The sequence below is a fragment of the Daphnia pulicaria genome, chromosome 2 (assembly GCF_021234035.1).
Source record: "Daphnia pulicaria isolate SC F1-1A chromosome 2, SC_F0-13Bv2, whole genome shotgun sequence".
Lineage (NCBI taxonomy): Eukaryota > Metazoa > Arthropoda > Branchiopoda > Diplostraca > Daphniidae > Daphnia > Daphnia pulicaria.
The window spans coordinates 2,133,719-2,152,940 of NC_060914.1; the positions used below are offsets into that span (position 1 = coordinate 2,133,719).

Genomic DNA, 19,222 nt, shown 5'->3' on the forward strand with positions numbered 1-19,222 from the left:
GTTATAAAACATATGGAAAGATAAAAAGTCTTATATTCGTGCTAGAATTTTGACATCCTGGTATTATGTAGTAGTTCAAACAGGTTAAGTCAACACCAGATACGGCAATGTTGCATTTTTTGACGCAGCAAGAGAGAGTTCGTGGATGGAAACCGCTCAGTTTGTTGAGGAACTTGATAGACGAATCACGTTTCTAACCGGTATTTTGTTTTTGTTGCGTTAATTCTGCTCGAAGACGATGACATTGTACAGCGTCTTTGTAGCTTTTTGTGTTGTAGCATTGCTCCTTGTTCTTGCCTACATAGGATGGTGGATATACATCCACACTTCACCTTTTCATGTGACAGTCAATCGGATTCCTGGACCTAAATACCTTCCCATTGTTGGAAATGTTTTGGAGATAGCCGGAGGGCTCGACCGTGAGTATCTTTATTTTTCACGGTCACTAGTGGGGTTCATAGGAAGTAGCGCTAGTAACATATATTGAAATATTTTTTAAAAATTCACATAAGTTTTGTCTACTCGCAGATTTACTTCACACTTTTCAAATCAAATGGACCCAAAAATATGGGGGGATTTATAGAATATTTGTTGGTACTCACTGCTACATCCCCATTTCTTCGCCGGAATTAATGGAAGTAATGTCGGTTTAAAAAAATATCACTGATAGGTATTTAAAAATTGGAAATATTTCTCTATAGGTCGTTTTGAGTAGCCAGAAGACCATCGATAAAGGTATGTCCTACAGTGAACTGGCTCCGTGGTTGGGACAAGGACTTCTGATAAGTTCCGGTAAGAACAAATATTGCCTATTGTCTTACCAATATTCTGATTTTTATTAAAATTCATTTAAAGGTGATTTGTGGAGATCTCGACGGAAGCTGTTGACGCCAGCTTTTCACTTCTCAATTCTGAATAGCTTCGTAGAAGTATTCAACGAGCAGAGTCGCATCCTTTGTGGAATTATTGGGGACATCTGTCAATCGTTTGCTGACGGGAAGGGCGAAATGGACGTGTATCCGTTAATTACTCGGTGTTCGCTTGATATTATCTGTGGTAAAACATATTATTTTCTTATGTCTTCTACATGGAAAACATTTTTTCTATAAACTTTTCTAGAGGCTGCAATGGGGACGAAAATCAATGCGCAAACGGAAACTTCTGATTACATCAAGGCAGTTTACAGGTAATAACTAATAAATGGTTAAGGCATTTAAACTTTTTAGCGTTCATAATCATCGTTCTATTTTTTTTTAGAATTGGCCAAGTTATCACGGAACAATTTCAACAACCTTGGCTAAGAAATCCAACAATTCTCTCTTTATCGGCGTTGGGAAAAGAACGCAATCAACTGCTTAAAACCCTCCATGGATTTACTGAAGAAGTTAGTCAATATTGTCTGTCATTAAGCCGTAAAATTGCTTGAAATTTCCCCCCTCATTTTAGGTGATAAACAACAGACGAGAAATGTTGAAGAAAAAAGGAGATATTGAAGTCGACGACAAGGAAACAGGAATTAGTGCGTGAAGAAACACAATTAAAACAGTGCAAAGCAATTAAATACTTTTCACTGCAAACGAAAACAGGAAACCGATTACCACTTCTCGATTTGCTGCTCAAAGCTTCAGAGGAAGGAAAAGTTCTCTCGAATCAGGACATTCGGAATGAAATCGACACTTTTATGTTTGAGGTACGTAGGTGCAGCGTTTCAACTTTAAGACACGCAAGATTTTATGGGCCCCAAATTTTGAATTGATTCGTCAACTTGTATAAAACAGGGACACGACACAACTACTTCGTTGCTGAGCTGGTTCCTGTATGTCATGGCCATGAATCCAGACATTCAGGTAAAAATTATTTAAATTGCCATTATCGATATTATCAAAATTGAACCTAATACTAACTTTATTTCATTTAAAAAAGGAAAGAGCGTGGGTCGAACTCCAGAACGAATTTGGGGATTCGGAAAGAGATTGCACCCAAGGAGACATTCCTAATTTGAAGTATCTTGAATGCTGCATTAAAGAAACGTTGCGGATGTATCCTAGCGTTCCTGCATTTGAAAGGACTGTCCAAGAAGATCTTCAAATTGGTAAAACCGAAAAACTGTTGCGTGATGCAAATGTTTCAATGAACTGAAACCTGTTTTTACTTCCAGGCAAATATTTAATACCTGCCGGATGCACGATAGGGTTTTTAATTTTAGCTGCGCATCGAAATCCCGAAATATTTCCGGATCCTTTGGTTTTCAATCCCGAACGTTTTTTTCAAGACGAGGCTATTGGCCGGCATCCTTACGCGTACGTCCCGTTTAGTGCTGGACCTCGCAACTGTATCGGTAAATAAATTTGGCTCCCTGCGCAATACACCCATAATTTCACGGGTATTAAAAACAAATTACTTCTTCTTTTCAGGACAAAGATTTGCGATGTTGGAAAGCAAAATTGTGCTATCGACCCTTCTTCGCCGTTTTAAATTCGAGGCCTTATCCAACACCAAGCCACCAATTATTGCAAATCAGCTCGTCCTGAAATCCATGAACGGCATCAATTTAGTTGTCTCCCGTCGTTGAAAGCGTTTGTGATCTGCGCGATATAATGCGGAAGCTATTTTAATTGGGATTTCCGTTCTGTAAGCAAGTGGTGAACTTCCATAAAGAACGGATGTGGGAAAGAAAGGAACTGTTTTGTCTGTCACTTTGCAATGATATTGGTGGCACTGTCTGGTATTTTTTGTTGGGGCAACAAGTTATTTAATAGACATTCATGCTAGAATTTCGATATCCTTCACGAACGTATACTTTATAGCAATTAAAACACATACAGAGTCAAGTCAACATCAGAGCAAACAACGTTTGCCTTTTTGAGCGCAGCAAGAGGAAGTTCGTGATTGCAAACACACTGGTTGGCAACCGCTCAGTTTGTTCAGAGTTACGAAGAATCACGTTTCTAACCAGTTTTATGTTTCTTTTATGTTAAGACCATGTCAGTGTACAGTTACTTTGTAGCCTTCTGCGTTGTAGCGTTGCTACTCATTCTCGCCTACATCGGATGGTGGATTTACATCCACACTTCCCGTTTTCATGTCGCCGTCAATCGCATCCCCGGGCCCAAATACCTTCCCTTAATTGGAAACGCCTTGGAGTTAGCCGGGGGACTAGACCGTGAGTCGCAAATATTTGTCTTGCACCCTCAACCATCTTTAAATATATTTCGCTATTTATCGATTATTTGAGAAGTGCTTAATGTTAGATGATTTCGTAATTTAAACATATTCTCTATATCCCTTCACGCAGAGTTGCATGACATTTTACAAATCGAATGGGTCCAAAAATATGGAGATATTTATCGAATGTTTACTGGAACTCACTGCTACATCAACATTTCCTCGCCGGAGTTAATGGAGGTAATATCCGTAATAAAAAAACGACAGATACTAATTTAATTATCGTGATTTGATCTTATCTTTTACAGGCAGTTCTAAGTAGCCAGAAGATTATCGATAAAGGTGCGTCGTATGATGATCTAGTTCCTTGGTTGGGACAGGGACTTCTTTTGAGCTCAGGTAAGCACGAAAAAGTTAACTAGTTATCGTACAATTAGTCAGGTTGTAACCAAGGCTTTATTTTTAGACATGATGTTCACTGGATATTATCTGTGGTAAGAAAAAATTGTCAACCGTCTAATTGAATAAGAAATAATATTTTTAAAATTTCTATAGAGGCAGCTATGGGGACAAACATTAATGCGCAGACGGAAACGTCTGATTATAGCAGGTCAGTTTACAGGTAAAAATTTGCAAGCTTAAATGACGTACGGTTACTATTTATTCTATTTTTGTTAAAGAATTAGCCAAGTTTTCACGGAACTATTTCAAATGCCATGGCTAAAGAATCCAACAATTCTCTCGTTAACGGCATTAGGAAAAGAACGCAAAGCCCTTGCCCCAGTATATAGGGTCACGTGACTGGCGCACGCTCCAGAGTTTTTTAAACACCAGCCAACGACGCAGCAAGCGGCGCAGTGATATTGGCCTTCCCCCTCCTCTTCCTCAGGCGTCGGCGTCGTTCGTATAGGAGGGCATGTTCTCTCATATCGCTCTGTATGTGTATGTCGACGGAGCAAAACAGACTCTTAAGCGGGGAGCAAAAAGGGCTGCTGCTGATCCTTCTCCCCCCTCCCATTGCATCCCCCCTTGGCTTTATTTATTCATCCACCGGATCGCCCTTAAAAACACGTTTCCTCCATATCTTTCGATTGATTCCTCGCTTGTTTGTTAACTTGCAAACTGACGTTATCTCTACCGATCCTTTTGACTCTTAAGAGGCCTAGAAGTCCTCACACATTCCAAAATGGCACCACTGCGGGAATTATATCTGAACATTTCGGGTTATTTTCAAAATGGTTTAAACAAACATGTTAAAATAGTAACAAGATAGAATATAGGCGGCAACTACACACCATGACGGATGAAGCGCGGCCATCATCAATCTACACGGAAATCAAACCACACCCTCTTCGGTATTACAACAACAACAAAAAAAGTAGACGCGCAAGTGTTGGCAGATGTTTTACTCAAAGAAAAAAACAAGTGAAATTCTGATGGTAGACGTGATTTATGCTGCTTTTCATTTGTCAAAATAAAATAGGCCAAAATAAAATAGGCCAAAATAAAATAGGTGGAAAAAAGCCCAAAATCTGGAATGCCAACGCCACCTGGCGGTGAAAAAAGAAAGATGGTGCTGACTACCCGTCAAAAGAGTTGACAACAACAACAGAAAAAGAAAAATCAGTAGCCTACTTCTAGTCGCGAAGTATCCGGGTGGGTTTTTTTTTTAATTCTGCCGGATTCAAAAAACTTCTTTGTACTGTGTTGGATCAGTTCGTTCCGAAAGTGTTGTTACTGGAATGCCGGAAGATGAGGCCTTCATCCGAAATTTGCCCACCGAAGTTCTTGAATATATTCTTGGACTCGTTTCGCCTTACAGTGATTTGCAATCGTGCAAACTTGTCTGCAAGAACGTCGTCTTTGATTGTTGTTCCAGCTCGCTACAATCTCGATTTTTACTCAAACATTACATGGTCAACAAGCATCAAATAAGGTTTCACTCAAGTCTTAATGAAAACAACATTCACTGGGAAACCCTACCATCCACCCAGGACCTTTTCGCTACAATATCAAGACGTTACTCATATCATGCTGCCTGCAGTGCCTGCTATTATGGTATTGTGTCTCTTTGCAAAAAAAAATAAAAAAATAATTTATACTTTAATGTGTCTTCAATTCCCTGCACAGATAATTACATGTATGTATTTGGAGGGTGCACATCAACCAATACTACCATCAATGACTTGTGGAAATTGAATCTCACAACAAGAAGTTGGGTGAGGCCGCTTCCTACAGGATCCTATCCTTCACCCAAAGCTTGTGCAACTTTAGTGTGTTACAAAGACTCTAATCTTGTACGGTGGATGGACACAGTCTTCCTCTTCCCCCCTCCACCAAGTAAATTTACTCAAAGTATTTGGCACAGAAAAAAGATAGAACTTTGAATAATTGAAATTTTCAACAGGTTTGCCAACTTTTCAATGAGCTCAACATTTATCGATTAAAACCAACAAATGGGACTAATGAATACACACATCCAGCTCCACCTTCAGCTGCCGGTCACTCAGCAACCGTTCATGGCCATCACATGATTGTTTTTGGAGGCATCAGACGGCAGCTGTCACTCGGGCAGCCATCACAGTAAGCTACTGTCAACAGAGGATTGAAATAAACATCAACAAACCTAACACTATTGTTCTTCCAGGGAAATTTTGTGCTACGATCTAGAAAATAACTTTTGGTTTCAACCAGAAATCGATGAACCAAAACCGCAAGGTCGTTATGGACAGACTCAAATATCTTTAAATGAACACAATTTGCTAATCATCGGTGGCTGTGGACTGTGGAGGTCCCAACAGCGTCTTCAATGACGTTTGGTTACTCAACATGGAAGGTTCGATTGACACAAATGTCAAACAAGATAATTTTATTGAAAACAAGTATTTTCTTTTAAAAACAGGATTACGATGGCGATGGAAGGAGCTATCTGTGGAAAATCAAGAACATGGCGCGTGCCACATGTGGTGTTCACCCGGTTGTAAAGTGGAAGAAAAAGTGGTATTTTTGTGCCGAAGGCCAAACGCCCAGCAAGCGTCCAGTCCGCATCCGGCTTACGCATCACATTACAACATGTCTGCCCAGATTCGTGGTCGATCTGTTTGGGTTCCACCGGTCGAAAACCCACCAGCCCGCCCAAACAATAAGTAAAATAATGCTCGTTAAATTTCCGTACTAAGGTTTTAGTTCAAATAACGTTATTTCAACCATTTCAGCATACGAGTCCAAGACGAAAGAAACGTAAATGGAAATAGCAAAGGCGATTTGAATGCAAGGCGTTAAGAGGAGGAACCCAAGGAACCTGTGCGTGTTCACCCACGGCCAGGATCGAAACCGTCAATTCGACCGAACGCAATGAAAAATCGAGGGAAACAACTGGAAGCGTTAAAGCAAATGGAAGAACGTATCCAGCGGTTGCAGGTATCACGTTTTTACTTTTGAAAGGATCGGCATTTGATAGAAATTAACATATTTTGTTTACGCATTCAGGGAAAGGTACATGAAATTCAGCAAGACAAAGTGAACTCCTCCAACCAATCGTCGATGAGTCTGTGCCTGCTTGATATCAGTGAAGCTCTTACGAAGAATAAAGTTCGATGGTTACCACCGAATGATGCAGTCACAAGCGGACGCGGTTCACCTGAAGAAGCAGTGCTCTACTCCATTGTACACGGGCGAGGAGAGTTGATTGTGTTTGGAGGCGTACAAAAGTTCATCGCTACACAGTCAACTACCAATTCGCCAGGCGGGCCTAACATTGTCTCAAGTGCAGTTTACTTTATTCAAGCTCATACGTGCATCATCATCTGATGATGAGCAGTTTACTTGTTCTCTAATGACCATAGATGTTTGTTTGCAGATTTGTACAATACCATAACGTTTGTTTGCCAACTGGACTCAGTATGAGATTCATTTCCTACCTTATTAGTGCACGTCTGAGCTGAGCTGGAAGATTTGATGTGGTAGCCATGCTGATGAGGAGACGTTGACAAATACCACATAAAGCACTAAGGAAAACAAAAGATTGCATTAGAAAGGGAATGGGGACAATATGCTCAAAAGATTGAAGTGAAATGCCATAGATGTTCTGTCAGACTGTCATGATTTAAAGAAAATAGAATTAAGTAAGAAAAGACCTAGGCAGAAAAATTTACATAAACATGTGGTTGGCCTACACATGGCCATGCTCTAACCATGAAAAGTTCCTGTACATTTATTTTATCTAGAATCAAACCAGACGACCAGATTTAAGCCACTAAATGAATTAAAACAACAGTTTAATGGAATCTTGCCATATATTTGCAATGGGTTTTCAATTTACTGGATTTGGAACGACTCAAAGCATGCTTGTGCTTGAAAATCATATCACGTTTCCAACTAGCCAAACCACAATGTCGAAATTTGCCAATCATGGATAAAATTATAGGAATAGATGAATTTTGTTTTTATTACGTTATTCTCGGAAGTAGTTTCATGTGTTGGCGCCCTTGACGAGAATTCTTTTGGGAATCCAAATCAAATGCAATCAAATGGGAGGAGCTCCAAACGTTCGGTGCGAAAAATTTTTCGCAACGATCGTTTTGCAAATTTTTCGCGTCAGTCCACTTGATGAGTCAACGTTATGTAGTTTTTGACGAAAAATTTATTATATACTTTGCGGTGTTTGACGAAAAAATGTGGACGATTCATTTCCGGAGGTGTGGTATGAGGGGAAGGACCACGGGCTCAACTCGGACGTTTTATTTTCAAAAAAACCGTGACGTACCAAACTACCAACACACTTCATTTACTTCGATTGAACAATAAAATTGTTTCGTGCGAAAAATTCGAATGTTTGCACTTTGCAGTGAACATTGAAGATCTAATCAAAGTACTGCGATAATTGTGAAATTATTAGGTTGAAACGTGTCCGTTACAGAAGCACAATTGTTCGAATAAAGGAATTCAAACCAACTTAAGAAACAGTAGGGGAGATTTATAAGAAATCATGTTCAATTGATTCAACTGCCAACAGCAAAGTCTATCCAAGAAATTAGATTTCAGTAAGGCTTCAGGATAGAAATTGATATCCGGAGACTTCTGAAAAAAACTATAATGGACTTGCTTCTGGCTACATAACAATGAACTAAAGCGTTAATAAACCTTATAACGACGGAATAATGATAAACGTAATATAAATCCTTACGCTTCATACAATCGTGGTAATACACGGTAGTTATCAGGTATTAATGCGGCAGTCAGTGGTTCATCATTTACTCATTTTGATCGCAAAAAATATTACGTAGTAGGCTATAAAATGAAGTTTTTGAAAAGTTGTCCTTCCATATTTTACGGTGTTTTTTACGGCACGGGAAAAAGTGGATGATTTATTTGAGTGGAGTGGTAAGAGGGGAAGGACCACGGCCTTAACTCAGACGTTATATTTACACGAAAACCGCGAACAAAACATTCTTCATTCACTTCGATTGAATAAATATTATTGCTACGCACGAATAATAAGAATTTCTGACAAGTGAACATTGATGATATAATCGAAGTGTAGAAAAAATTGAGAAAACATCAAATCCAATCGAGTTCGCTACGGGTACACAATTATTTGAAATGTTTAATTCTAACCATTGTTATTTTGAGAGTGGATAGGTTTCATAAACAGCCAATATTTGCATTTCATTTTCAAGTGTCAATAGCCAGGTGGAAAAAAAGGTCTTTCTTGGAACAAAAAAGACTTCAAAGAAGACTTCATTTTGGAACCCCCAAAAGAATCGAACACCCTCTATTGACTTCACCATAATAAACTGATTAAATACTAGCATAATAATTGTTACGCCGACGGAGGGAAGGTTGACGAAAAGAATATCACAATACAATAATACATAATACAATTGTAACTATTCAAGGTTGTTATCAGGTATTGATGCGTCAATCAGGAATTTTTAATTTACTCATTAACGCTCATTATACTGATTAAAAAAAATTTAATTAACTATCAACTCAATTGGGAATAATTTTAACTAACGTCAATTCGAAGAATTCGAAGAATTTGAATAGAGAAATTCAAACTAATGTTAGAGTCAGAAAAACCGAAATATAACATTTCATATTCAAGTTTATTGTCAACAAATGCCTTTAGTCAAGATTCAACATGAGCATAAATCAGAGAGAACACTGGATATAATGGATATGAGCTATCCATTGAATCTTACAGAGAGACTCACTTAAGGCTGTGTTTCAACGGAGAAGAGTAAAGTCAAAATAATATACCTCTCAAAGGACGGACTATTAATAAACGAAACACAAATCCAAAATGCTTCACACAATCATAGTAATACAAGGCAGTTACTGGTATTAATGCATCAACCAGTGTTATAATTTGTTTTGTTTTTCTCAAAAACGCTCATTATTCTGAAACGTAGCAAATGTTAATCAATACATTACGGTACGGTGTTGGACGAAAAATTGCGAATGATTCATTAGGAGGTATGGTTAAAGGGGAAGGGCTACGGAAACTGGGACGGAACACAATTCGTTCACTTCGATTGAACAATAAAATTGTTTCGCACAAAAAATTCGAATTTTTTGCAGTGAACATTGATGATCTAATCAATGTGCTGCGAAAATTATGAAATTATTAGGTTGAAAGTTGAAACGAGTCCATTACGGATGCGCAATTATTCGAAAGAAGTGATTTTAACCAATGTAAGATGCCGAAGTAAATATTTAAAATTTATCACATTCGAATTGATTGGGTTTACGTACGACTGGCCATCGGCCATGTCTAAATTCATGGTCTGTAATTGAAGAATTATTTCATAAAAATTTTCATTTCTGAAATTATGTGATCAATATTTATAAAGACCAGCATTACAAGGTAGCAACACTGATCTTTTAATAATACCAAATTATTAAACCTTACGACGACGGAATGTTGGTAAACGAAATTAAAATCTAAATACTTCACCCAATCGTGCGGTTATACACGGCAGTTACTGGTATTATGCGTCAACCAGTGGTTTAAAATTTCCTCAACAACGCTCGTTATTCTGATTGCAAAAAATATTTTGTAGTGAATGAATGATGCTTTCCATATTTTTACGGTGATTGACGAAAAAGTGGCCGATTCATTTGGGAGGTGTGGTAAGAGGGGAAGTACTATAGGTTCAACTCGGACGACCACGAAAACCGCGAAGGAAATATTCTTTATTCACTTTGATTGAATAAATAATATTGCTTCGCACGAATAATTAGAATTTCTGATAGTGAGCATTGACGATCGAATTAAAGTGTAGCGGAAACTGCGAAAATATTAAATCCAATCAAGTTCGCTACGGATTTACATTTATTATAGTTGTTAAATTCTAATTATTGTTAGAGAGACAAGGAAAGATTCATAACAATTCGATATTCCCTATTAATTTTATATCTGTCAACGAGGAGACTGAATGACGAGAAGTCTTCGACGCTTATTAATGTTGATTAATTGATCCTCTTTAACTTCGCAAGATGTATGAGGGTCGACTATCAATAGAAGAAACGAAGGAGCGATCCTTCTTACGACTCGCTTTTGACTCAGCTACAAAACATACTGGTTGAAGAACCAGAATATTAAATGTTACGAAAACAGAATGTAGGTTAACGAAATAATTAACACATTACTTCACTAAATCGTAATAATACAAGGTAGTTATCAGATATGGGTGTGTCAATCAGTGATTTTCAATTTGCGTAACAACGCTCATTATTTTCAGTGCAGAAATGATTGTTAACCGATAACGAAATTGAGAAAAATTACTCCCCTTCAACAGATTTGCGTCGCAGTTGCAACTTTCCCGTCATCCTAGACGATACAAATGAAAAGACCTCGCAATAAAACTCAACTTTCACTCATCGTCGCTACTTGCATCTTTGGACTCGGATAACAAGGACAACAAGAGACCAATGAAGTCGATCCTCTTCTTGGGAAAAAAATGGAATCCTCTTCATTGTCCAATTTAAGCGAATTTAAGGAGGCCGTTCGTCAAGAGCTAAGGGTAGAGGCTATGCCCATAAGTATACTGATGGGTTCAGTTTCTTGTGGGAACATATTTCTGAAAGATTTTTATCAAATGGTCGACGTTTTGAGCTCAATTTATACCATATTTAGAATGAGCCAAGATGAGCGAAACGTATTCTTCTACAAACTTTAAACAGGAGATAAACAGAGGTGAAAAATTACGACTGTTACCACTTACGCAACAAGCACACGGCAACCATTATAATAAAATGAGCCGAAACTATTTGGCATTTATCGATTTAAAACATTCGTTTTCTGATCGGGCACATCTAATAATTCAATTTGTGGCGTAACACATTTAAAGGCATACCGTGCCGACGGCTTTTTAATTTCAATCGGTTATTGAAGTTTCGAAGGTTAAAAGGAATTGTTACGCAATACGCCGGCAATACGTGGAAACGGGAACAAGCCGATTAACGCAGTCATCCCTGCTCTCCCTCCTCAAAAATTCAAAATTGCATCAAAGGACCAATAATAAGGAAGGAGCGCAATCCTTCAAATTCCATCGCGTTCAGCGTACGTAATGTACTTTTAAAAAGAAAAAAAAATCATTTTGATGATGAATCGATTGTGTTTGACGAAAAAATATGGATGATTCATTTAAGAGGTGTGGTTAGAGGGAGAAGGACCACTGGCTCAACTCGGACATTTTACTTTCACGAAAACCGTGACGGGACCCAATTTAATCACTTCGATTGAATATACAAATTGTTTCGCACGAAAAATTCCAATGTTTTGCAATGAACATTGATGATTTAATTATAGTGTTACGTAAATTGAGATAATATTAAGTCAAAATGAATTCGCTAGAGATGTGGATTTATTAAAAAAGTTGAAGATATACCAATGTAACGCACAGAATAATCGAAATATAACTAAGCATATTCACTTTGAATAAAACAAGTTATAAACCATTGGCCTAAATTACTACAAGATACTGAATATTGATGATGGAATCTAGAATGAATTTATGAATAGCTCTGTCTAAATATCGATGATCTTCATAGTCTCGCTTCCAACTGCCTTTCAAACATTAACAATTTAAATCTAAATGATGAACGTTACAACAACGGAATGTAGGTAAACTAAATCAAAATTCAAGTGCTTCACTATATCGTGATAATAAACGGAAGTTTCAAGCATGAATGCGACAATCGGTGGTTTTTAATTTTCTCGACAACGCTCATGATTCTAATCGCAAAAAAAAAAATATTTTGTAGTGTAGTTTTAGACAAATTTTCCTTCCATATCTAACGGTGTCCGACGAAAAAGTGGATGATTTACATGGGAGGTGTGGTATTGTGGTAAGAGGGGAAGGACCGGCTCAACTCGGGCGTTTTATTTTTACGAAAACCGCGAATGAAACATTTTTCTTTCACTTAGATTGAAAAAATAATATTGCATCGCACGAATAATTAGAATTTCTGACAGTGAACATTGATGATCTAATCAAAGTGTATCAAAAACTGAAAATATATTAAATCCAATCGAGTTTGCTACGGATGCACAATAAATTGAAATTTTAAATTCTTACCCATGTTATTAAGATCGGAGAAGGTTCATAAATAGTTGATATTTTCAAGTTAAACAACACAAGTTAAAAAAGAGTTCTTGATGTTGGAGAAATAAAGGGGTTCTGAAACCAAAGCATCTCTTATTCCATCAACAACATATGTACGCGATTTTAACCCGCCTTTAAATATCCTCATCTAACTGATTACCATTAACTACCATAATAATAAACGTTACGATGACGGAAAGAAGGGGAACGAATTGCACATCACATTACATCATATAATCGTAACTATACAAGGTTGTTATTAGGTATTGATGCGTTAATCAAAACATTTTTATTTCGCTCAATAACGCTCATTATTCTGATCGCAAAAAAACTTCTTAACTGCTGTCAATGCAAATATTCTTTCAATATTTTTACGGTGTTGGACGGAAAAAAAGTGGGTGATTCATTTGAGAGGTGTGTTAAGAGGGGAATGACAACGGGCTCAACTCGATAGTTTTATTTTAACGAAAACCGCGAAGAAAACATTCTTCACTCACTTCGATTGAATAAAAGAATTGTTTCGCACAAAAAATTCGAATGTTTTACAGTGAACATTGATGATCTAATCAATGTGCTGCAACAATGTGAAATTATTAGGATAACACGAGTTCATTACGGCTGCACAATAGTTCGAAATGTGAATTTTAACCAATGTAAGAAACAGAAAAATATATATAAAAGTGATCACATTCATATTGATTACAATAAATGCCTTTGGCCAAGTTTAATATTTTTTACGATTATGGAATTGTGTTACGGCGCCCATTATTTGTAAAAATTAAAGACTTGCTTCTGGCTAGATTGCAACGATTGAAAGTAAAACTAAAATTTTTAACCTTACGACGACGGAATATTGATAAACGAAATAACAATTGAAATGCTTCACACAATCGCGGTAATAAATGTAAGTTTCAGGTGTGGAAGCGACAATCAGTGGTTTTAATTTTCTCAACAACGCTCATGAATCATGATTCTAATTGCAAAAATATTTTGTAGTGCAGTGTAGTTTTAGAAAAATTGCCCTTCCAAATTAAACGGTGTCGGACGAAAAAGTGGATGATTCATATAGGAGGTGTGGTAAGAGGGGAAGGACCGCGGTCTCAACCCGGGCGTTTTATTTTCACGAAAGCCGCGAAGGAAACATTCTTCATTCACTTCTATTGAATAAATAATATTGCTACGCACGAATAATTAGAATTTCTGACAGTGAACATTGACGATCTAATCAAAGTGTAACAAAAATTGAGAAAGTATCAATTCCAATCGAGTTAGCTACGGATACACAATTAATTGAAATGTTTAATTCTAATCAATGTTAATAAGATAAAAGGAGGTTAATAAAACGTGATATTTTCAATGGCTTTATCAAGTATTAATGGCTAAGTCTTTCACCTGTGGAGAGAGGGACTTACGGAATTAGATTTATGTTGGAATCAACAGAAACTATTCCGAAATTTGTCACCCCAACTTCCAGGTGCTTAGAAAAGGCATTAAGGTGGTATTATTCCAGAAAATAAAGTTCTAGGCATGGTGAAACAGTGTGGTGAACGATTCGATCAATAAAGTATCGCAACCGTCAAATGTGTTAATTTATGAGAATAGTGGGTCGATTATGCCTACCGTAAGGTATGGTGAAACAAAACTCGTTTTAAATTTCCCATTGTAAATCATTCATATCAGCGTGTAGTCCATGCATATCGTCTATGTCCTAGTGGCAGCTGATTACGATAACCAAAGTCCGTAAGACAAGCTTAGATGATCCAGTAATTTTCGCTGGATGGTCGTTTCATGGTTATTGTAGAGCCTGATGGAGGAAGAGTCAATTAAACAAGAATATAATACAATCTTTTGCCGTCCTAAATAGCATCGTTAAGGAAACAGTGTGATCGTTGAATGCGAACGAAATAAAAAAAAAAGGAAAATCAAGGTTTTTCAACGCGTTTATCGTCACAGATTCTATTTCCAAGCAGAGTATTTCTGGTATTGAGCCTCTTATTTTAAATTTCAATTAATGAACTTGATTACTAAGTTATGTTTCGTTGAAATATGACTTAGAATTAGATGTGCCACCGCTGTGGCATAATTATGAATGTACAAATCATGAGCAAAAATACACAACTCTAATTCTAGGATTGTAGACTATAAGTCCTGTAATTTTTTATTAATAATTTTAATTGGTAATGATTGTCATAGACGTCAGAATAACTGTGATCAAGATTTTGAGTAAATGATGACAGTTTCGATACTGCATTATATTTTACAATCATCATCATAAGACAAGTAATACTGGAATTTAGTCCAGAATATTAAGCTAGTATCACTTTCCATCATGACAGTATAACTGTGAAATTGATACCTCAACGACACCATTGAATTTTAACGTTATCGTTGCACTAATTATTTATATCCAATCAACGTTGTGGGGGAAACAAAGCTCCTTTTACAAATTCTCTATTTTTAAAATGAATCATCGAACTTTTGGAATATTAGCTGTTAGTAAGTGTATTTATTTGGTATCATATTGCTTATTGACGTCGGTATCCAAGTAGCTATTTGAATGATAAGAATAACAATAACTCCTGTATCAAATCCAGTAAGAAGCTATGATTTTTCTTTTCTATTTCATATCATTTAAAGCTGTTGAGAATTCTGATTAAGGCGGAAGAGCTAATTAGCCAAAGCCAAGACAAGGTTTGTTGCGCATTGCATCGGGATACGTATACATAATTCCGGGGGGTGGTCTGCATGGTAGTTGCTTGATGGCTGCCGTAGCATATTTAACCAGAGATAGAGCAGCTTCTACAATACCGGTATATACAGTTTAGAATCAACTAGTTTTTTACATGGAACGGAATAAACACGGACCGGTGATTCCCTCCACTAATGGCTAATCTTCCGCTTCTTCCTCCCTATTCATTCGTGTGTCTATAGTTGTTAGCCGCCCGTTTGTGAGGGTTTCGCGTTTCACAGCTAGAGAGAAAAGAACACACAGGATATCCAGCAGACTAGATAGCCTACAGAGACCATTACGCATTCGTTCAATACGTTATTGCGTAACACACATTTCTCCCCCTCAAAACAAAAAGCCAAAAGTGTTGCGAGTTATTTTTCGTTCGGATGGGCGAGGCGGCAAAAAAACGATTTTATTTTATTTTCCGGGAAACTTGAGCGGCGGTTCGTGTGTGTTCACTCTTGTGTTTGTGGCACCAAACGACGGCTTAGCACGCTTGTAGCTACATCAGTTATGAATGCTCCGCAACCGTCCAAGTGATGGTCGCGCCAAGTGGTCGGAAAATGATGGGAGAGTTTTGTAAGGAAATTCCCGTGGTTAAACGCTGTGTGTCTATATGTTGCCCTAACGAGGTAAAAAAATAAACGACAGTAAGAGCCACTGTTTTTTCTTTTCTTTATTATAATCACGCCGAAGCATAGAGGAGAGAGTATAGCGCGGGAGTTTTGAAGCGGTGTGTACACACAGCAGCAGAGCTCATTTGTTAATATCTATTGTTATTTTTCTTGTCCGTCTTTTTTTCTGCAGGTGCTTTGGATTTGTATTACCGACAAGCGGCGGCGGCTTTGAGCCAGCGAGTTAGTCCGACCACTCTCCAGCAACAACAGCAGCAACAACAACAGCCGCCCCGAGGAGGAGTCTACCCGTCGTCGGTGGGAACGGGAGGCCCAGCGGGCGCCCTATCGCTGTCTTTGCTGCCCGGCAACAACAGTCCCGGACAGCGCTCGTCCACCTCATCATCGCTGTTGAGTAATTCGGCGGCCGGCACTAGCGTCAACGCCGCCGCCAACGCCAGCAGCAATCTCAGCCGGCCGTCCAGCGTTGAGAAAACCTAACACTAACAACGCACACGTCTATATATAATACAAATAACACACAGCCTCAAGCACTCCTCTGACAGATTCACTCGTGTTTGTACCTCTTTAATTTTTTTCCGATCTTCTTGACACACACACACACACACTCACACAAAACAGCTCGTTTGCACCGTCTCTACTAATTTTCCCGAAAATTATATTTTGACGATTAATTAGCAATCGGACGATAGCATCGCGAGACTATGTCTACATCTGATTTAACTGGATAGCATCCAAGAATTTTAAATACTTAAGAAACTGAATTGCTCATGGCATTGTGACACTCTTACTCTATGATATAGCATATCTCGTTTAGTTAATATTAGTTCGGTTGGATTGGCCCTTTATCTTTCCGTACGCATTCACAAAATAAAGTTAGGTGGTGGTATATGCGATCGTCTCTTTTTCTTTTCTTCTTTTTTTTCGATGGACGCGGGAGACGAATTTTTCAAATGAACTTCATCGACACCGTCGTTGTGACATGAGAAATGGGTGATTGGTATCAGATTTCGTGTAAGTTGCGTAATTTACACGACATTTCTCGTGACTCATTATACCAGTCGCCATTCGAGAGATGTTCCTTTTATATATCATGGCAGTTAAGTTGTATTATACATGTCGTATGATGTTGCCCTATGAACGACCATGACAATTGAATACCATTGAAACATTAAATAATCATGGTTCATTGGGGAAGAGTATACTTGAAATATCGTAAAATTATTGAAATAATTTACTTTATCAAGTGCTCAGAGCATCACCATAAATAACTGATGTCCGATTCAGAATATCAATTCTCCAATGTGTGCTATGCTAATGGCGTTGGGAGTGTCTCTGTAACGATAGAACACATGTTACATTACATAACCTTCGTAAAACTACAGTAATCAGTTGTGGTAAATCTCAAGACGTAAAATGTTCACAGTTAAATTTATAAGGCCGACAAATCATTCGCTGAAATAATCATGAAAGTTGACAAACTATAGGGTATTCAACAGAATTTAAAATATCAAGACCGTCACATCTCTCCCATTGGAGAAATACAATTTCATTTCATAAAAGGCGGGGAGTACATCATGCGGGGAGGGTACGAGAACGTCTTTTTTTATTTTCTCTTTACTTTTCGATGAACGCGGGAGACGAATTTCTCAAATGAACTTCATCGGTACTGTCTTAGTGACTTGAGAAATGGAAGAAATGGATGATTGGAATTGGTTTTCACGTAAATCTCGTAGTTTAAACGATGAGTCTCGTGACTCGTTAAACCAATCGTCGTTTGAGAGTTGTACCTTTATTATAATCGCATTGGATATTAACCTTTCAATTTAGACGTTCACCCTGCGATCGGTATTGGCAATGTTTACCCATTGCCGTTTCGACCGGTTAACAATAATCAGACTTCTATATTTTATTCTAATATTTTACAAGGGAAGTCTGTAATATCAGATGTCAAGGGAAGCACCAAATCCGAAATAACTGATGTCCGATTCAGAATATCAATTTTCCAATGTGTGCACATGCCAATGGCGTTGGAAGCATCTCTGTAACGATAGAACACATAATTACTTTGCAAAACCTTCGAAAAACTTCAGTAATCCGTTGAGGTAATTCTCGAGACATAAAATGTTCATAGTTAAATTTGTGAGACCAACACCGACATAACATTCGCTGAAATAATCATGAAAGTTGACAAATTAAAGGGTATTCAACAGAATTTAAAATACCGAAACCGTCACATATCTCCTATTGGAGATTGGAGAAGAACAATTTCATTTCATGAAGGCTGTAATATTTGATTTAATAAAACTGCTGTTTTCTCTGAGAAACTAACATTAAGTCCTTCTTCATTCTCGAATCGTTTTTTCCAATAAACGCGCAGTTTTATTTTGAAGGAAACCTCTCCGTCTCAACGCTAGATGGCTTCAAAATGAGTAAGAAGCGGGACCTTTGAAATGTCTAGCACAGTTGATTCAAGTTGGTGATCGGTAACAATACTTAATTATGAAAAATGATGTCTCCATCACAAAACGGACGTCGTTTTGAAATGCTGAGAGTGGAAGAATCATTTTCCCATTTTAAAATACCGTCACAAAGAAAGGAACTTCCGGGGTGGACCTACAGACTTTTTTTAAGCGGGCAGATCTCCACGTGTTGTACTGTGAATTTCTGCAATTTGTCGGATTCAAATCGAGGGGGTTGGGAATAGGAAAATTCGCATCGAAAACAGCGGCCATATTTTTTTCCCCATTTTATAAAGGGAGGAAGGGTACGCTTTTTTTCTCTCGGCGGAAAAGGGCGCCTACAATAACAACCGGAGGTCAGTTTTAACCATTTCTTTGAGCTTTTTTTCGATAATGTTAGAAAAAAATTTACCATTTTAATTTACCAATACAAATAATATAGGATCTGTCATAATTACTTCGACGAAATGCTTACGCTTGAAGTGCTTCAGGGAATCGTTTTATATTCTGGCTCTAACTTTCAATAAAGTTAAGTTGGGAAATCTCGTGTACAAGAATAGAAGATTGTAGACTGCCATATGCCAGGTGAATCATGACGATTCTCCTTTAATTGGCTTA

The 19,222-nt window shown here is 37.7% G+C and overlaps 3 protein-coding genes and 1 long non-coding RNA gene across 4 annotated transcripts in view; all 4 read left to right on the forward strand.

Annotated features, from left to right (window-relative positions):
- The window catches only part of LOC124327106 (cytochrome P450 4C1-like), a 204,788-nt gene that overhangs the window by 10,534 nt on the left and 175,032 nt on the right, over positions 1-19,222 (forward strand). The window lies entirely within an intron of this gene.
- Positions 8-2,774, forward strand: LOC124327126 (cytochrome P450 4C1-like). The gene is made up of 12 exons (XM_046786043.1): positions 8-419; positions 529-638; positions 702-792; positions 856-1,056; positions 1,120-1,186; positions 1,258-1,384; positions 1,447-1,519; positions 1,587-1,690; positions 1,779-1,847; positions 1,924-2,092; positions 2,159-2,338; positions 2,415-2,774. The coding sequence occupies exons 1-12, from the start codon at positions 239-241 to the stop codon at positions 2,570-2,572; spliced, it is 1,530 nt and encodes a 509-aa protein (XP_046641999.1). The 5' UTR covers positions 8-238; the 3' UTR covers positions 2,573-2,774.
- The window catches only part of LOC124327128 (cytochrome P450 4C1-like), a 41,514-nt gene continuing 25,141 nt past the window's right edge, over positions 2,850-19,222 (forward strand). Inside the window, exons 1-3 of the mRNA XM_046786045.1 lie at positions 2,850-3,163; positions 3,296-3,405; positions 3,474-3,564. Coding sequence (XP_046642001.1) covers positions 2,983-3,163; positions 3,296-3,405; positions 3,474-3,564 — 382 coding nt within the window. The 5' untranslated portion in view covers positions 2,850-2,982. The remainder of the gene's footprint in view (positions 3,164-3,295; positions 3,406-3,473; positions 3,565-19,222) is intronic.
- Positions 5,615-7,056, forward strand: LOC124327398. The gene is made up of 5 exons (XR_006916093.1): positions 5,615-5,748; positions 5,813-6,001; positions 6,068-6,311; positions 6,381-6,585; positions 6,655-7,056. It is a non-coding gene; the product is annotated as an uncharacterized LOC124327398 (long non-coding RNA).